General features: G+C 40.1%; 1 protein-coding gene and 1 long non-coding RNA gene across 2 annotated transcripts in view; one reads left to right on the top strand and one right to left on the bottom strand.

The window, feature by feature from the left end:
* Positions 1-239: 239 nt before the first annotated feature.
* Positions 240-14881, top strand: LOC125881319 (uncharacterized). The gene is made up of 3 exons (XR_007448228.1): positions 240-531; positions 12678-12711; positions 14850-14881. It is a non-coding gene; the product is annotated as an uncharacterized LOC125881319 (long non-coding RNA).
* The window catches only part of LOC125881318 (double C2-like domain-containing protein alpha), a 46539-nt gene continuing 41253 nt past the window's right edge, over positions 13683-18968 (bottom strand). Inside the window, exons 9-11 of the mRNA XM_049564423.1 lie at positions 17947-18028; positions 17577-17673; positions 13683-15025 (exon numbers count right to left, since the gene is read on the bottom strand). Coding sequence (XP_049420380.1) covers positions 14889-15025; positions 17577-17673; positions 17947-18028 — 316 coding nt within the window. The 3' untranslated portion in view covers positions 13683-14888. The remainder of the gene's footprint in view (positions 15026-17576; positions 17674-17946; positions 18029-18968) is intronic.

Genomic DNA, 18968 nt, shown 5'->3' on the forward strand with positions numbered 1-18968 from the left:
CAGTTGGTTGTTGAAAACAAACTAAAACTAAAACTAAGCTGTAATTATTTAGTTTAAAAAGTAATTTTTAAAGGCTAGCCACTCAGTGAGGCTGTACTATAGTGTGTTCCAGTTGGGAGGTCATTATCTTTTAGTTCCCAGTTGAAAATTTAAACTGGAACACCCCCTTAAAGTGGGAGGAAACTTACCAACTGTGACCTTAAAATCCAAGATGGCTGTCCTGTGCATCAACAGTAGTGACAGCAGTTTTAATATACTAATTGTTAGCACTTAAGAAGTCATATTCATGTCTCATTAAATCAACTGTACACACAGTACTGTCCAACTTCTATCTGTGGACATGTTGCTATGGTGTTAACATATGCACAAAATACAGCCTAATGCCTTGTTATCAACTAGCATTGCTTACAGTGGCTACCCTGGCTAGAACTGGTATTGCTAACAACATGTTTTTCAAGTTTTCCAACTTGTACTGGAACGCTGTCAACTCTGATGTGACGTCCATCCCAGCTCCAACCTCCGACCTCTGAGGTAAATGAACACAGCATAAGACATAGCAGTGTTTAAAGCTAAATGCTAATATCATAATGCTAACATGCTCACAATGAAAATACACTGTTCAGGTTGTCCAAAAGTAACTGAGTTAGCAAATTAGTTCCACACTTTATTAACAGGATATTAAATTAGCCTGAAAATACAGCAACCCTCAAACATATTTATTGGAAGCAAGACTCTGCAGCCATGCTAACAGCTCTGATAGCTGTACTGTGCTAAATGCTAACATCAGCATGCTAACAGTTGGACCATGTAGAGACAGGCATTGCAGATTATCTGAGGCTACAAATGCTGTGGTGTCTGGCATCGTCTTATGCTACAAACTTGTCCTTAAACAAAACATTAAGTAAATATTTGAATGAATAAATAGATGTGCTCATTTTTGCTAATTAGCACAAAACACAGTAGCCTATAGCTGAGGCTGATGGGAATGCCTTTAGTTTTCAGGTATTTGGTAAGTGAGTATTGGATAATTGGCTATTTTACAGATTGGTTATTTTACCCTGATGGGGACATGAATATCTGCACCAAATTTCACGGCAGTCCATCAAATAGTTGTTGAGACATTTAACTTAAAAACAACAATGTAAAATGGTGGCACTGGAGAAAAAGTCAGTGGATCACCAGAGTCAATAGGGTTCATCCCAGACCCCCAGGAAAACACCTTTCCTGGGGGTCTGATTTGTCATTGCTGGATGCCATCAGTTTTAGACGCCATTGGTTAGAACGGGCAGAACGACATTTCCTGTGAAAACAGTGTGTATTTTAAAAGACACCATGCATGCAACAGGCATAAATTGACACCGCATCCTGGAGTGTCAACAACAGAGGCAGAGGGGTACCTAATGCATCAAATGTAGACGTGACAGTCCACTGACAAAACTGCAATATTTGATGAGTTGGGATGACAGTGCTTTGAACTTGCAGCCAATTTTTCTCAGTGGCCACTTGCAGTATTGCAGAAAAAAAAATCCTGGGCCCAAAAGGCATTTTCCCCATAGATCACCATTTTAAAAGACACATCTGTAAAACTATTGACAGGACCTCAAACTGCACTCAAGGTCAGTTATCCAACTGACTATTTCTATTATGAATTATTGATCCATGGAGGTTTTATACTTGTGAAACTGCCCTCTAGCAGAGAGAAGTGATTTTACAATCAATGCATCATCACAATGTAAAGTTTATGAGTGTTTTCACATATAATGTTTTTTAAACAAACCAAACTCAGTCCTCTAAAGTGCACTAAAAAGTGGACCAACAAAAAAGGGACTCAGTTCTTTTTGTGTTCACATTGTCAATTCATATGAAAGAGGACTCAGTTCTCTTTCTGGTCCACTTCAACTCTGATTAGGCCTCAGTCCTCTTTCTGTTCACACTGTAGCTTTTTTATAATATATAGTGACATAGTTTTGTTTTTACTTTGACGTGCTACTGCAGTGCAGTTATGAAGCCCCTCGCTTTCAGAACAAAAAACTGGATGAAAACCTTAGTGTTTCTGTGCTGTTTGATGTATTCTACATTCCACATCTGGAGACACGCGGTATCTTCTGGGGACCAAACTACTCCTCGTCCTGCTTCCTTGCGAGCATTATAGGCCGACGTAGTTCCGTCTGTTTTTTCAAGCGTCCCAGTGCAGTAGCATGTGATCTAGAGGGATAAATACAACGGCAAAGTGCAAAGCTAACCTGGAGTGCTTTGTTTTCACAATGCACAGCGAACTGCACCACAGACTTGAAGTGAACCGAACTCAGACCACCTTGAGTTTAGTTCATTTCAGAGGGGACTGAGTTCTCTTTGAGTGTTCATATATACCCCAAAAATTCTGAGTCACCGCTCTGAGTCCATTTAGAGGGCTGAAAAGGACCAAGTGTGAAATTACTGTCAGAGACAAGCAGTAACTTACGGGCGCGGCTAGTGGAAGAAACACTACTGCTCATATTCAGTGGGTAAGTAAATAAAGTAAACCTGAAAACTCAAATCTTTTTGGTGCATACGCCGCATGAGAAACTTCACTGGAATGAAAAGGCGCCATCTTGGCATCCGATATCTAGTCATTATTATAAATCTGTGTTTCATCCTCTGGGAACCATGAATGTCTGCAACAGATTTCATGGCAATCCATCTGATAGGTGTTGAAATATTTCAGTCAAAGAGTTGGAACCACCAACCAATGTTGCCATTACAGGAGTCACGCTCCCAGCATGACTACAAAAACACTAAACTCTACTTTTTTTTTTTTCCAGTTTCTCAGTTGTGGTTATCTGCTTTTTTCCTGGACTTACATTATGGTCAATGTATTATCTTTGGGTTTTGTACTGTTGACAGGATATGTATGAGGAAATAGTGATTGGCACCTCACTGTTTTCTGATGTTTAATTGACCAAACAATTAATCAATTAATCAAAAGAGACAGAGTGAGGCACAGATAGAGACTTGGCACAAGAACTGGGACTATGTTTAAATATGTTACATGGAAATAATAAGGCACGATAAAGGTTAAAGAGATGCATAACTCGCACTTAAGTGAGTGCTCTGTTGTAATAGTGGACATAATACATACAAAATAAATCCAACTATATTTACTATATGAATGAATTCATGTTACATTTTTCTTAAAGGGGCAAAAAGCGAAATCATTTCACCGCTAGGTTCGCTGTTGAGCACTGCCTGTAGACCAAAACACCACTCGCCTCTTACCTGCGTAGCCGAGCACCGCAGCACCTCCACGGACTATTACATCCAGACGGTCCCGGTGTTTCCTCCGCAGGCTCCACTTCACTCAGCTGCCCGATAAACTCGCTGCTTCTTCCCACTTTAACCTGAATAACAAACCAGGGCTCAGTGCTCCGGTTGGATCCAAACAGAGAGCCGGGGCTAACGTTAGCTGGGAAGCTAGCGGAGGCTAACTGGCTGTGCTTCCCTCCGGTCATGCTGCGGCTAACGCTCCGCTAGCCGCTCCCAGCTAGCTCCTGTTTGTTATTCAGGTTAAAGTGGGAAGAAGCAGCAGGTCTGTCAGGCAAGCTGAGTGAAGTGGAGCCTGAGGAGGAAGCACTGGTTAGCCCCAGTTTCACTACAGGCAGATTCACTCGTTACAGGGGTGAGGGAATAAAACCTAAACAGCCAACTGAGTTTAGCAGTTAGCAATGTCTTTCACTCACTCTTGGTCTCTGCTGTGTTTAGCCATTTCCCTGCTTACTTCAATGATGGTGGTACCTGTAATAAATGTAATATATTTGCTGAGATGGCGGCGAGGCTCAGTGACTAGAAGAGCTGGTAGAAGCATTCCATAGCTGTAAGTTAACGTTACTCCAGTGGCAGCCGACTAGTGCAAACTGCTAACGCTCCCGGGAGCTAATGCTAACGTTCCTACTCTTCTACGTGAGCCTGCCAGGCACGGGCTCATGAGAAGCCGGCTCATGGGCTCACGGAGAAGAGTAGGAACGTTAGCGTTAGCTCCCGGGAGCGTTAGCAGTTAGCACAAGTCGGCTGCCACCGGCTACTGGAGTAACCTACAGCTATGGAGAGCTTCTACCAGCACTTCTGGTCACCGAGTCTTGCCTCCATCTCAGCAAGTATATTACATTTATTACAGGTACCATCATGCCATCTGCCATTGCTCACTGGCTGTAGCCTTTTATAGGGAGGGAGGGCCAAGGGCTCCGAGAGGAGGGAGGAGGTGGTGATTCACATGAACATACATGAACACGCAGCCGGACCGGCTTGTAAACAATGGGCTGGAGATCAACACAGAGAGAGGGTGTGTGAGGTCATGCTATACTCCAGATGAAATTACACTTCTAGTTCTTCACATAGCAGTTTTTTAATTCCTTCAATCTATAAATGATGAATTTCACTTATTGCCCCTTTAAAGCTAAATTTCCTTTGCTCACAGAGATAAAAAAAAAAAACATCTACATTTGCAGAAACATGACAGCACTGACAACAGCAAATTCCCCCTCGCCAATGTTAACATTTTGACAGCAAAAGGTATTTTTCTTTGTACTCAGCTAATTTACCAGTAGGTATATGCTGTACAGTACGGCTCGGGAGAGGATCAGCATACCAGACAGAGTCACATCCAGATGCAGTAAGTGGGTCAGGGATTATCCAGCTGGGTCACATAAACACTGGGGCTGTGAGTCAGCTTGGCAGCGTTTGGATGCATCATGATCATCCTGTCAGTCAGCGCAGGAAATAATGAGACGTGCTGACCTGTGGCGATGCTGCTCTATTTGTGCCTGTTTAATTTGTTGAAGGGAACTGGGGCTGAACAAAAATTGTTACGAGTGTGAATTAATGCATCGATGGAGTGAGAAATATTTATTCATTAAAAAAAAAAACCCAATGACACACTTGTGAAAGTTTCCACAGCTTCCACATCAAAGAATGAGACTTTATTAGCTGTTCATTTTATAGGAGACACAGTGAATTATCAACTCCACTTTCTATTAATCACTCAGTCACAATTTTCTTTTATTTGAAGAAACATTTTGGTGTTGTTGTCAAAGAACTGTCAAAACTGTGCAGCTGATGTGATAAATTAGCATGTGTCAACAGAGCAAAGCGGGAAATGCACAGGTGTAACTAATAATTTTAATTACAACCACTCCATTCAGCTGCTTTAGAGACAGGCTCATTTTAAATGCTGGCTCACTGGCACAGCTTAGAAATAAACCTAAATGGAATGGAGCCAAATCAATATTACTTTTTACATCTGTGCTTTTCCTGCTATGACCTGCTATGAAAAGGGTCAACTGTGGACTAAACTGTTGATAGGCCTTTCCCACAGCAGACATTTTGAGGAAAATCACAGGTGAAAATATTAATGATGGCTCAGTTCTCCTCATGAAACATGTTTAAAATGTTTAATTGCCTGGTATGAAGTCAGTGTTTCCAATGAGGTTTGTCTCTAAATGCAGTTTTTTCAACTTCAGAACAAGGTAAATGTGACAAAAATTCACCCTAAGGGACTGTTTGTTATTTATGAGAGGGTAAGGGGTGGTGCAAAACAGGGGAGGCACTTCGTATAATTTTAACTTAATATAAAATTTCGTATTAATTTTAAATAACCCCAGAACCCAACAGCCCACCAGCAGGTTTGAAAGGTATGTTTTTTTAACAAATGGCCAAAATTGCACCATTTATCATAGCCAGAATCTGTAAACAAAGAAATTAATGTCAGATTTTTACATTTCCAACAGTCCTTGAACACATGCAACAACACTTCCATTAACATGTAATCAAATCTAAGGTTAAAACAGTGACATTGGGGCGTTGGTAGCTTAGTGGATAGTGCCGGCGCCCCATGTATTGAGGTGATGCCTCGCTGCAGCTGTCGCAAGCTCGACTCCGGCTTGCAACCCTTTGCTGCATGTCGTCCCCCCCACTCTCTCTGTCTCCCCATTTCACACTGTCCTGTATATTAAAGGCATAAAGCCCCAAAAAATTATCTTTAAAAAAAAAAAACAGTGACATTCAATCAAAATCACTTTTTCTGATTTAAACCCTCACCTGTGGTCATGAACTCTGAGTAATGACCGAAAGAATGAGATCGCAGATACAAGCAGTGAAAATGAGTTTCCTCCGTGGGGTGGCTGGGCTCAGCCTTAGAGATAGGGTAAGGTGCTTGGACATGCGGAGGGAGCTCGGAGTACAGCCGCTGCTCCTTCGCGTCGAAAGTGGTCAGTTGAGGTGGTTTGGGCATCTGACTAGGATGCCTCCTGGGCGCCTCCCGCTGGAGGTGTCCCAGGCACGTCCCACTGGTAGGAGGCCCTGGGGCAGACACAGAACATGCTGGAGGGATTACATATCTCGTCTGGCCTGGGAACACCTTGGGATCCCCCAGGAGGAGCTGGAAAGCGTTGCTGGGGAGAGGGACGTCTGGGGTGCTTTGCTTGGCCTGCTGCCCCTGGGACTCGGCCCCGGATAAGCAAATGAAAATGGATGGATGGATGGATGGATGGATGATTTAAAATGTCACCAAACATAAATCGTTCGCACAAACCAGATCCTGTAAAAACATTAAATTCGGTGCTTGTGTTTGCATGACACAATTCAGGGATTTTCTTTTTCGGCTTTTAACTTTTGATCATCAAAGGGTGAGTTTTTAAAATCTAATAAAGGCCGATGTGCAGGTGCTGTCCACTGCTGCCACTGTTGTGTGTGTTTATTAGTGTTTATTTGGAAAGTGGTCATTATATGCTCATGTAGCTAATGTCGGCTGTGTGGGCGCTGTGATGTCTACGTGTTTATTAAGTTTTGTTTTGTGGATTTTCATGCACCCATATTCCACTGAAATGCACACACAGCTTTTGTGATGATGTGATTTTTAAGGAGGATTTGCATTTTGCTTCAGAGGTTAGCTACTGGGATGTCCACCCGTTCAGCTGGTAGAGCATGCACCCTCATGGTCCCTTGCTGCATATCATCCCCTCTCTCTCTCTTCCCCTGCCATGCTATATCTTTCCCAGCAAAAAAATAGGCCCCAAGACAATGTAAAAATAAGAAATCAGCTGCTTGTGTTGTTTTGGTTTAGTTAAAGAGCTATCATGTGTGTTTGAGAAAACAACAGTAGTGTTAGTTTCTCTAGCAAACTTTGTGGTGAATGACATAGGTGCTGATGTTTCCAGTCAAGTCTTGGCAGTGCTTTTTGTGGTTGGCATTGGACAGTGGTGGCGTGATGCTGCAAGTCACTCATCAGGACGAGGAAATCAACTCACCAGCCTGTAAACTCTCCCTCTGCCAACTTCTAGCTGGAAAGAGTGAGGTTTTTAAATGCAAACATCAGTAAACATCAAGGACAGATGGAGAAGAATGAGCACCAGCTGAGGGTGACGATGGAAATTTGAGGTGCTGTTGTGTTCCTGTCGTGGATCACTTCAAGATAAGCATTCTGCAGGCGAACCACACTGCCTTTTTTCCAAAAGTTGAAAGAAGGGTTAGAGGCTGTCACCAAATAGTTTGTTGGGCACAGGGAAACCGAGATCTGTGTGGGTACATGAGACCCTAAAAATGAGGGTGGATCACGGAGAGTACCACCAGTTGGTCCAGGAGCTTTGCCTCCATGATGGCTGTTTCCAGGCATATTTTAGGATGCCTCAGGGCACTTTGACAACCTGCTGTGTATCGTTGGGCTGTATAGCTATGGGTATCCAGCAACCGCCACCACCAGTGTCTCTTCCATTGTTTACCAACTGTAAACTTGTTGTCCAGGCCACCACAGAAGGTCCGCCTCTCAAATCATCCGAATGGACAATGGGAAAAAAGATGATGAAATAAGAGATGACATGGGGAGCCTTTTCACTCTGAGTTGAAGTTTTTTCAGCTTGAGGAGTTCAGAGCGCTCCAGCAAAAACACTCAAGAGTTGTGCCGTGTGTAGTCTTCGACATGTGACATGACTGATTGATTGATAACTCCCTCTGTGGTGTTTGCTTGTTTCATTGGCTTCATAGGCGTAGCTACATTAGGTGTGAATATACAGATATATGGGTATTTATAGTGGACGAAAGGTTGTGTATTTTCCCTCAGATACTCAGAAAAAATGCTCGAGATTAAAAAATAAAAAAAAGTCACACCCCAGCCAACCCCCCTTCGAAATAAAGTAAAGTCCCTAATAAGCATGTGAAGAAGGGGTGTGGGTAATCCATGCAAATCTACTCATGAACTGTGTTTTAATTGAGTGTGATATCTACAAGAAGCTTAATTGAAATGTGATGTGAGCTCCAGGCTCATATTTGGCCCATTATTACCGCACAGCCCCACTGCCACACTTTCTCTGCTCGCCTCAACTTTTAACTTTCCATCACAGCCCTGGCTAGGTGGCAGTAATGTGCTCATTACTGGCTCTCTAATGAAAACCACTTAATCATCACAGAATGGATTCAGAGCCCTGTGGTAAGATAGCGCTATAATATTTCCATCAAGGCTCTGAGTGTGTCTCTAGCTGCGGTGGCGGTGGCTTCATTCCTCAGTATATCTTTAATGTCTGCCGCGCCACAGCAGCCTTTTCTGACACTGACTTTTTTATTGTGCTGCCAGTTTTATTGTAATGAGATGACAGTGCAAAGAGACAGTCTGAGCAAATATCTGTTGTTTTTTGGACCGACAGAAGTGCAATAACAAGGACTGAAACAAAGAGATAGTCTTCCCCTCCCAAACCAAAGAATAATGTGAATGTTTATTAAAATTCAATCCATGTCAGAGCATCAGGCAGCCAGATGTTTGGTGTTGAAACACACTACTCTGTGACATCATGTGCTACAAGTGGCTCTCATCATTATCCATTATGTGTTATCCCAATCAGCAGTAATGCTTGTCCCTGCAAAGAGGGCTTGGCATTATATAAATGTTTGTGGTTTCAGAGAAATCTGCTAAACCGCTGGATTTTAGAATAATCCTCCCTGAGCAAACTATTATTTAACAGTTACATGAGAGTCTGTCTGCATCCGTGGAACGTGACTTTTTATATAGTAGTTACAGGGAAATCTCCTTTTCGATGTTTACTGCAGCTTTTGTTGTTCATTTTGAATGTAATTAAAACATCTTTATCTCTAGTTGGCCATCTCTGGTTTTGTTTTACCTCGAACAGGTTGGAAATTAAATGTTTACTGTCCTCGAGTGTCCCCTCTCATTATTTTTCAAACAATAATCTCAGGTTTGATCATTGGACAAAATCCGCAGTCCAGTTCTCCCTCCTGCATCCTCCTAAAAATATATCAGATTGGATCTTTTTGTATCTGCAGAGACTCATTCATGTTTTTATTACATCTGGACCCGGACTATTGCAATATTCTGTATCTGTGTTTACTTTAACTCTCTCAAAATTACTTCATAAAACCACAGACGTCTCACAAGCCTCAGCAGGACAGTGTGTGGAACCCCAGTTTTAGCATCTCAGCTTCTGCTACGTGGAGATTTTAAGACTTATAGGATCAGTTTCAAAGGGACAGTCCACCAGAAAATCAGAAATACATATTTTTCCTCTTACTTATAGTGCTTTTTATCAGTCTAGATTGTTTTGGTGTACGTTCCCAAGTGTTGGAGATATCAGCCATAGAGATGTCTGCCTTCTCCTGAATATAATGGAACTAGATGGCACTCGGCTTGTGGTGCTCAAAGTGGCAAAAAAATACATTTGCACGAGATGTGAACATTTATGGTGTCCTCCTTGGCCTAGAAGCTCTCTTCCCTCTCTGCGGTACTAAAGTTGGCGGATGTAGTTTGGTATAAAGAAAATAGTTCCTACATGAATCTGCTCACAGCAAGCTCTGTGGATTATCTTGAGTAACCAGGTCATGATTTCTGGAAAGAGACATTGCTGTTGAGTTCTTCAAATGTCTTTTGGCGCTTTGAGCACCACAAGCTGAGTGCCATCTAGTTCCATTATATTTTAGAGAAGGCAGACATCCCTACGGCTGATATCTCCAACACTTCTGTTTACAGTATGTCCCTTAAAATGGCAAAACCTTTACTATACTGACTTGTATCTGAAAGTTTGTCTCTAGAGAGGTGTTTGACATTCCTCTACTGAAGGGGGGTGATGTCTGTGTACTTCCCTATCTGAGTGTCAAAGGTACACTTGGCAATTTAGATTATATACGTCACTAAAATGAAAGCCAATCGCTGTCTAACACAGGAAATGCTTTTTGGAGTGGTAACAAAGTTGGACAGATGCATAATGACGCCAGGGACACTACCCAAGTGAAGTATGCTTCGCTTTGCTTCCCTCTGCACTGTGATACTGTTGGTAGGTGTAGTTTGGTGGAAAAAAATAGGTCCTATTGGTCACGTTGCTGTTGAGTTTTTCAACGTTGCACTTTGAGCACCACACGCTGCCATCTAGTTCCATTATATTGGAGAGAAGGCGGACATCTCTATGGCAGATATCTCCATCACTCTACAACTCACACCAAAACAATCTAGACTCATAAAAAGCACTTCAAGGCCTATATTTGGCTTCTGAACATCTCCATGTGGTTGTTCTTGTTAAAGATTTAAAACCTTGACTCTGTAACGACCTGCCAAAATTGACATCACATTTATTTAACATTCATTATTTATTTTTGGAGAGCACTTCTGTAAAAGTTTATTAGTTGTTTTTGTGTTCATATTACTGGCAGGATCTGCAGAAGACCTCTGGCGTTTATCCGTCAGGCCAAGAGCACAGGGAAGAACAAACAGTGACTAAAATGAAACAGTAGCAGCCGTCTCTGATTTCACAAAGAGCTTCTTTTTTCCTGCTCGGGACAGACGAGAAAATGCACAATAATCAGAAACTGCACAGCTGCAAATGTGTTTTTCTGACCTCTCATCTTCTATTTAAAATCAAGACTGAGCCTGTCGACGTCCATGACACCATTTCTGAGTCACACACTCAGCTCGCAGTCAGCCTCACAGCATGATACTCTATCTGTACTGTGAGACAGCGAGCAGGAGTGTGTTTATCAGAAACATCCCAATGTCCTGATGCTGATACTCTCCTCTGACTCTTGACCTCTGATCTTTTACTCAGAACACCAAACAAGTAAAAAGTTCAATAAATGGTACAGAGATCATGAGAATGTTACAGGATGAAGGATGGTTATAGATAGATAGATAGATAGATAGATAGATAGATAGATAGATAGATAGATAGGGGGGATGTGGGTGGTTTTACCCAGATAAGATGTCCATTTTGGGCCCATACCCACTTAGTACCCAGGTAGCCCTAGGCTAATCCATGACCCGCTTGGGTAAAACCACCCATGTGGGCAATTGGCATGGGGCCATGATGGAACCCATGGACGATCCTATAAAGGGCCAATTTTTCAACTTATTAAGTACCCACATGGGCCCCACATACAAATGTTGGCTGGGAGGAAATGAACAATGGTCTCCTGGGTCAAAGTCCTGTGTTTGTTTGGCTCATCCACCTTTAGAGATTTCTGTGCTCATGCACATGGGTATACATTGGAGTTGGTTGAAAGCCTGGTGCATCTCATACAGATGCTAAAAGGTGCCCTCTGCATCATTGTAATGACACCAGGGACACTACCCAAGTGATGTATCAGGAGTGAGACCAGGCTGTGGTGCACAACAGACTGCTCTCAAACGTATGACTAAATCTCCCCCATGTTTCCTCTAACGCTAACATTAGCCATCTTGATGCAGACTGCTCTTTCACCAGTCAACCTAGCACTCGTCTCCCATAGCCAGACCTATCTCCAAACTTCTCTGTCAGTGCTGAAGAAAGTGGGAAACAAAACCTTGAGCAAGCAGCAGTGGTGGGTGGGGCCAAAGCCAGATCCAGAATTTCTCAGTGAGGGAGAAAGATTAGATCTGCCTCCAGCCCCTTTTTAAAGTTATGTATTCACTTTTTATTTGGGAAAATCACGTTAAACAAAATATTAATCATAGCAGAATATTTTTACATACTTTAAAACATGTCTGGAGGGGCACTTTAAATTTCTGTGATGAGTATTCAGCAGAGATTCTAATTATTTCATGTATTATTGGCATCAATTTAACAGTTTGAAGCTTAAAGTTAGAGTTAATTTTAATTTGACCAATCACACCAACTGCAGGCCTCACACTAAAAATGATTCATGGTTAGTGGATAATGTTTAAAATAATGATGTTTTTCAGCATAAAAAAAACATGTTTGTTAAAATAAAGTGTTTTAGGTAGTTGAGAATTATTTTAAGAATCAAATCAAAAGCATTACATTCTTGAGCACGATCGAATTATAATAATAAGATAGAGTATCTTAAATAAAATAATTTGACCTCTTAATATCAGCACAACTTTTAGATAAATATTAGGTTGGTTCGACTTAATTAAGCTTTTTTTTCTTTAAGATCAAAGTGAATCATGCTGATTAAACTAAACTAATTGAGTTTTTCAGATTAAAAAAGACTTACAGGATTAATTCCATTATGCCAGAGTTGGAACTACTCATAAAGATGTCTGGAAATGGTTACCTTCATTGTTATAAGTTGAACCAGTGGATTCTTTTTTATAGTGCATACAGGAAGTGATATAAAAACACATTTTGTCTTGTTTTTGTTTGCATCAACAAGTTGTTCTCATTTTGTTGACTCTGGGAATCACCAATGATTCCTTATTTTTGTTCTTCTCTTAGGTACGTGGTCGAGATCACACATTTACTTACCAAGGTAAGAAAAAAGCCATCTTGTTTTCACCATCCACGTTTTGAAGTTAAGGAATATTTAAAATCACATGAATTCCATGTAATCAAATGTAGATTATTATATGTTCTCAAGTGATTGCAATGATTGGTTTATTACATTTTTGAGCTAAAGAAATACAACTACACTTGGTTCATGGATCCCAGTTCACCATTTTAATGTGTGTGTATCCCCCTGCTGACCAGTAACTAAGTACATTTACTCAAGTACTGTACTTCACTACAAATTTCAGGTACTTTTAGTTTAATCTCATGTTGCTTTCTACTTCTACTCCACTGCACTTCAGAAATGAATATTGTATTTTTTACTACCCTACATTTACTTGATAACTTTAGTCATTAGTTACTTTACAAATGAAGATTTTTGCACACAGACCATATAAAAATATATAAGTGCAGCTGATATGATTAGTTGACAGACTAGAGAATGCGCCAGATTTTTTGCACATGGCACAACACCTACCCTTATATACTGTTTAGGGGGCATTACCCACGCCAATAGGTGACATGATGAAATGGGATTCATCATTAAGCACATCAAGGTTAACAGCAGAGTTGGATGGTTAAGATGTCTTTTATCTTTTCTCTTAACAGAAAATTAAGAGAAATTTAAGAGAATGTTGCTGCATGAGGCTTTAGTTAAATATCTTTTACCTGTGGTGTTTGCCTCTGTGCTCCTCGGACACATCTGCTGCATCACTGTTGCTCACACTACTGTCAGAGCAGAGGCTGCAGCTGCAGAGCCTGAAGACTAGGTGGCAGTGTTGACTTTATGAGCTGCACGTAAACATTTCAGATCCAAAGAGGCCACTCAGAGAAAAATAGGATAGAAATTCAAGGATGCAGGCAATAAATCAATATGAATATTTTATGAAAAACAATCATGCACACTTTAAGTTCCAAAAGACAAACATCCAAAGCAAGTCAAACACAATATATATTTACATATGAACACCACTGGCATTATCAGCATGCCTCTTTAACCACACGAGATCAAATCTGCAGCGTGGTTAACAGGATCCACAGTAACGCAGCAGCACTGTGCTCTATACACCATTCATGTTTATAATTTAGATACCAAACAAAGGCTGATGATTTTATTCACTGGGTGTTACAGTGTGACCATGCACAGCTCTCCATAAACCAATCTGCTCTGAGACCTTCCTGTTAATTACATCACTCTCCTCCTCCGTACAAATCAGGGATTGTGGAGCAAATTTAGGTCAACATCAGCGTGTCACCAACAAGACACTGACACTGTGATATCGGAGCCGACACATTAAACAACTCAACGATATTTAAAAAAAACTGTTACTCTTGAATTAACTAAAACAATCTCTCAGTTAATCAGAGCAACACACCTCAGGAGAATTGGGAGCAACACAATGATGAACATCCTGCAGCAGAGCCTGGCACGTATTTGTCTTTTTAGTTTGCTCCATCGACACCAAACATGCAAATCACTGACACGAACCATCAACATGGAAGAACCAACTGTCTTATCAGGGTGTGCTGTCTGCAGGCAATCCAATGACAATCGGATCAATAGATACAAAGTGTCTGACAGTATCAAGACCGCGTGAAGGTCTCTGGAAGCATTAGAAAAAACATTATTGCAAGGGAGAGGTATGTGCGCTGTGAGATGGATGGTCATAACGGTGGAGTTTTAATGTCAAAGATCAATGAAAATAACATGCAGACTGTAATGAGAGCGAGTAAACCTGACATGAGAGTCGAACAGCAGAATAATTCAGCCTCTCCCTCGTTATATTTTCCTGCACAATTTCAATTTGTCTTGTTGATTGAGATCTGACCAGTTTGAAGCAGTGCAGAGGAGCATTTAGTCTGACATTAAATCCACAAAAGGGACATGGATCCCTATGAATATGATTATGAAAATTCTCAGGCTGTACAGTTTTGCGTTAGGAAGGGTCTTCATATTTGCATCAGGTCTATTTAGATCCAAGATGAGATTATTGATCTCTGAGTGTGACCCCCCTTGGGTGTGAATTATGATCTCATTCATGACACAAAGTAAGTAGGATATGAATCCTTCATAGTCATGCAGACAATCCTCAGGGCATGCGATGAAACGTCTCTCGTCAGGCAGCCTCTCCAGTGTCAGTACAGAGGAAGAGGACCAGTTCATTCCTGCAGTGTGGATCCCGGCAGCTCGTTGGTCAGCGTGTGCCAGCGCTCTACCTTCTTGCCCTTGTTCTTCAGACAGTCTATCCAGTGCTGCAGAGTTTCTCCCTGTGAGTGGCACCCTAAGGACACACCGCCTAACCAGCGAAGAGACAAAGAAAGACAGTGTGACTCACGATGAAAGTGAACGTTTGATAGACAAACTTACTGAATTAAAGTTAATAAATTATGTAACAGTAGTATTGAGGAACTGCAAATGTGTCACACACTCTGCAAGTTTGGCATTTTGTCTGGTACAATGTTTGATTTATTGTAAGAAGGCGTAAGTAGTTGTAGCTTCAGCCTACACCTTTTCAGTGTATGAAAAATCTTCTCCACTGTGTTATTGGGTTCTTTTGTTTTCTACTGCACTGTTTTATTAGCAGTTATTGTATAGTTTGTTCACTTTGCATTTTTTTGTTTGTGTAATTACATACAGACAGAAGTACAATTCAGTTTCAAAAGAAACCCAGACCAAGGAGCCAAAAATGTTATTTTACATTATTTATATTACTGTAAAACTTCATTAGTGGCCCAGGCTATTATTTGCTTAAATCACTTAACTTAACAGGTGTCTATTTGGGGAGAGGCATTTAATTCCTTTCCATGAAACTGCTGCTTAGCAAAGATGGGAAATACTATCAAATTGTTTATTTAAACCAGTATGAATATTACTTGTATAGAAATTAGGCTTCAAATTACATACCAGTTACAAATCATTCACTGGATCTAGCTCCGACAGACAGCACATCAGAGAGAGTGTTATGACACTTGTTATGGCACCCGAGGATTATGGCATCGGGCATCATGATACAACACCATTTTATCCTGTTAAAACAATATCCATAGCTATTTTTAAATGAAAAACTCTTTTGATTCTTTTTTTTGGTGGAGCCTTAGGGAGCAAAGGAATATGAATAACTTACAAGGGTAATTTAGGAACGGACACATATTCTGACTTTATGACAACTACAGAGGAAGGGAGTCATGTCTGTAAATTTGAATGAATTACAGTCTTCTCTGGTGCTCATGGTTTCAGTAAAATGAACCGAACTATTGAATTGTAAAGAATCTAACCAAGCTAATAATGTATAGCATCTCCATACTGACAAAAGTTTAAACATTTATATTTGTCTGGGTGACCCAATCAGTTAAACTAATGTTAGCCCCAGCAAGTAGCCAACAACCTGGTTTCATAAATCCAAAGGTGTGGAAACAGGCATTTATTTGTCAAAATATGTAGCCACACCAGGCTAGTAAAAGGGACTGCGCGTTTTATTTAAGTTTTATGGTATTTTCCGTTTATAGCAACAGGAAAAACCTGCTTTAAAATTAGTAAAATTAGTATTATATCCATAATACTAATAGTAGCCTATATCATAAAAGTGTTCATGATTTTAACTACAGGGTACTAAGGGGCCCAAAAGTCCTGAAAGGTGATTATTTTTTTATATTGTGTGCACAAGTTGATTATTATGTGGGAACAAGTAATATATATTGTGGGAACTAGTTAATTGTCTTGTGAGAACAAGTTAGTTATGTTGTGGGAACACATTATTAATCTTGCAGGAACAAGATTAATTACCTTGGGACATGTTATGTATCTTGTGGCAACTAGTTTATTGTCTTGTGGGAACAAGTTATTTATGTTGTGGGAACAAGTTAATTGTCTTGTGGGAAGACATTATATATCTTGTGGAAACTAGTTAATTTTCATGTGGAACATGTTATCAATCTTGTAGGATGAAGGTAAATTTGTTGTGGAAACTAGTTAATTGTCTTGTTGGAACAAGTGAGTTATCTTGTGGGAACACATTATTAATCTTGCGGGAACACACTAATTATGTTGTGGGAACATGTTATTTACCTTGTGCGCACAAGATAATTAAGGTAAGTATCGTGTGCACACAAGATAAATGTACCAAATTAAATACAAAAAAAGATTCACTTGGTTTTCTTTGATAGTAACTGTGCCTAATGATATAACAGCACCATCAAACAGAACCTGACAGGTTTAATGGAACGTGTCAGTGTCTGATCTGCATTAAAATTCATCTTGAGTGACAGCAGGAATAAGTAGTTTCTTTCAAATTAGAGTGACTGAGTCACCTTAAAAAGATAATTACTGCATCTTTATAGTTTCAAAGAGGCAGACAAAAGACACTTATTTAGTTTAGAAGTAAAATGAAGTCTGAAATTACTGAGAGACAGACACTGGTTGTTGGTCTTTGCACAGGATTTGCTGGAAATAAAAAAAATGAAGAAAAAAGCCCACCAGACTTTGACCTTTACCTACTGTAAGAAAGAAAAATCACTTTAAACGATCCCAGAAAAAGTGAAAGAATAAAAAATTCAAAGAGACAAACAGGTGTAGATGTAATTACTTATTCCCTCTTGTAGAGCAAGTATAGCATGAAGCTCATTTTCAGGCGAAATGTCACTGACACCCTTTTGGCAGCCCAACCCTGCAAATTACACACAGTGCTGCACTCAGCAGCCGATAGAAGAGAACAGCCTAAAATATCTTTGGTAACATCTGCCATGGGTACAACATTATTGGACTGCTAATAAAGTAGCCAGGCAGGCAGCTCATCAGTGATCTGAAAAAACACCAGCAGGCAGGAAATTAATAGTTGTCTATGAATTCACCTATGAAGTCGTTGGACTTCCCCAGGTCGTAGTCCCACACCGTGACCTCCAGTGTCTTGGTGGCTAACTCTGAGAAGGTGATTTCATAGAAGAACTCCTGCAGGATAAAAACAAAGAGCAGTAGAGGTGAGCAGATGAGAGCAAAGGTCAGAAGATCACATCTAACACAAGTTTCTCTTCCTTTATAAACCTCTACAATACTCACTAATGAGGCATCAGTTAATAATGTGCAAACTGTAATTGGCTGTTTAACAAAAAGGTTGCAGGAACTTTGCATGCTGTGCAGCGCCTCTGAGGGCTGTTTCTAAATGAGCTATCTCTTTACATTCAACCATTGCAGTTATGCACATACACAAACATGAACATCTACCTCATTAAACTCCGGGTTGAGAGTCTTTTTTATGACCGCTGTTTTGTGCTTGGACTTCTTTTGAACGTCTGGCTTGAGGTACCTGAGACAGAGGGATGTGATACCGTCATATATGAGTTTAATCATTATTATTCACAGCTCATAGTACTGCTGAAAGAAAGAGTAAAGCACTAATGGTGGCGGGCAAATACCTGTGATAACTGAGGTCAGACTCAGTTCATGCATACACCAAAAATCTTTATGTTCACTCAGGGGTAAGTGTCAGTTATAGACAGAGTCAATAGAATTTCCCTGACATGTCAATCTCACTTAGTGATTTCTTCACTGATGGCTGATCCAGAAAAAAGTATTTACTTAAAGGAAGGGTGGAAATAGCCAACTAAATAATAGCTAACTCTTTTCATTTCTTTTTTTTGTACTCGACAAAATAGAATAAAGAAAGCAATTGTACTTTTTTTCAGTCAGTAAAAATCACTGATTTTATTTAATTTTTATTTTGAATATTTTTGCAGTCACAGCTGGGCCAGGCTTCGCAATTTGTGAGCAATGTAACAGTGCAACTTGATATATAAATATATCTATTTCTATTAATATTTCATTACTATACAAAGATGTGCAGTTTGATTTTTAGGATGTCTGCAGTTCAGAACATGAACTAAAACATTACATTTTTAAAAACGATTTTCACAAAATGCCATTTTCACAAATTCTATAAAAGAAAAAAAACTTTATTTAAATTTTTATAAATTAAATGCAACCATGCACAAACTACTTAGCACTCTAAAATTTCGAAAGCCTTACATACTTTTGGAATAAGTACATTTGAGTTGTCTGAACGGCTGAATCTTTTCTTGTTATTGCACTTGTTAAGCAAGAATAATAAAATAAATGGAATAAAAAAAATGTAATAAAATAAATACATTAAAATAAATAAAAAATAAAAAACAATGAACTTGTATTATCCTGAATCAATCACTGGTTTGATGTGCTATCCGGCGGGTAACCTAGGCGACCCAAATCAA

The sequence above is a fragment of the Epinephelus fuscoguttatus genome, linkage group LG20 (genome assembly GCF_011397635.1).
Source record: "Epinephelus fuscoguttatus linkage group LG20, E.fuscoguttatus.final_Chr_v1".
In the NCBI taxonomy this organism is placed as follows: domain Eukaryota; kingdom Metazoa; phylum Chordata; class Actinopteri; order Perciformes; family Serranidae; genus Epinephelus; species Epinephelus fuscoguttatus.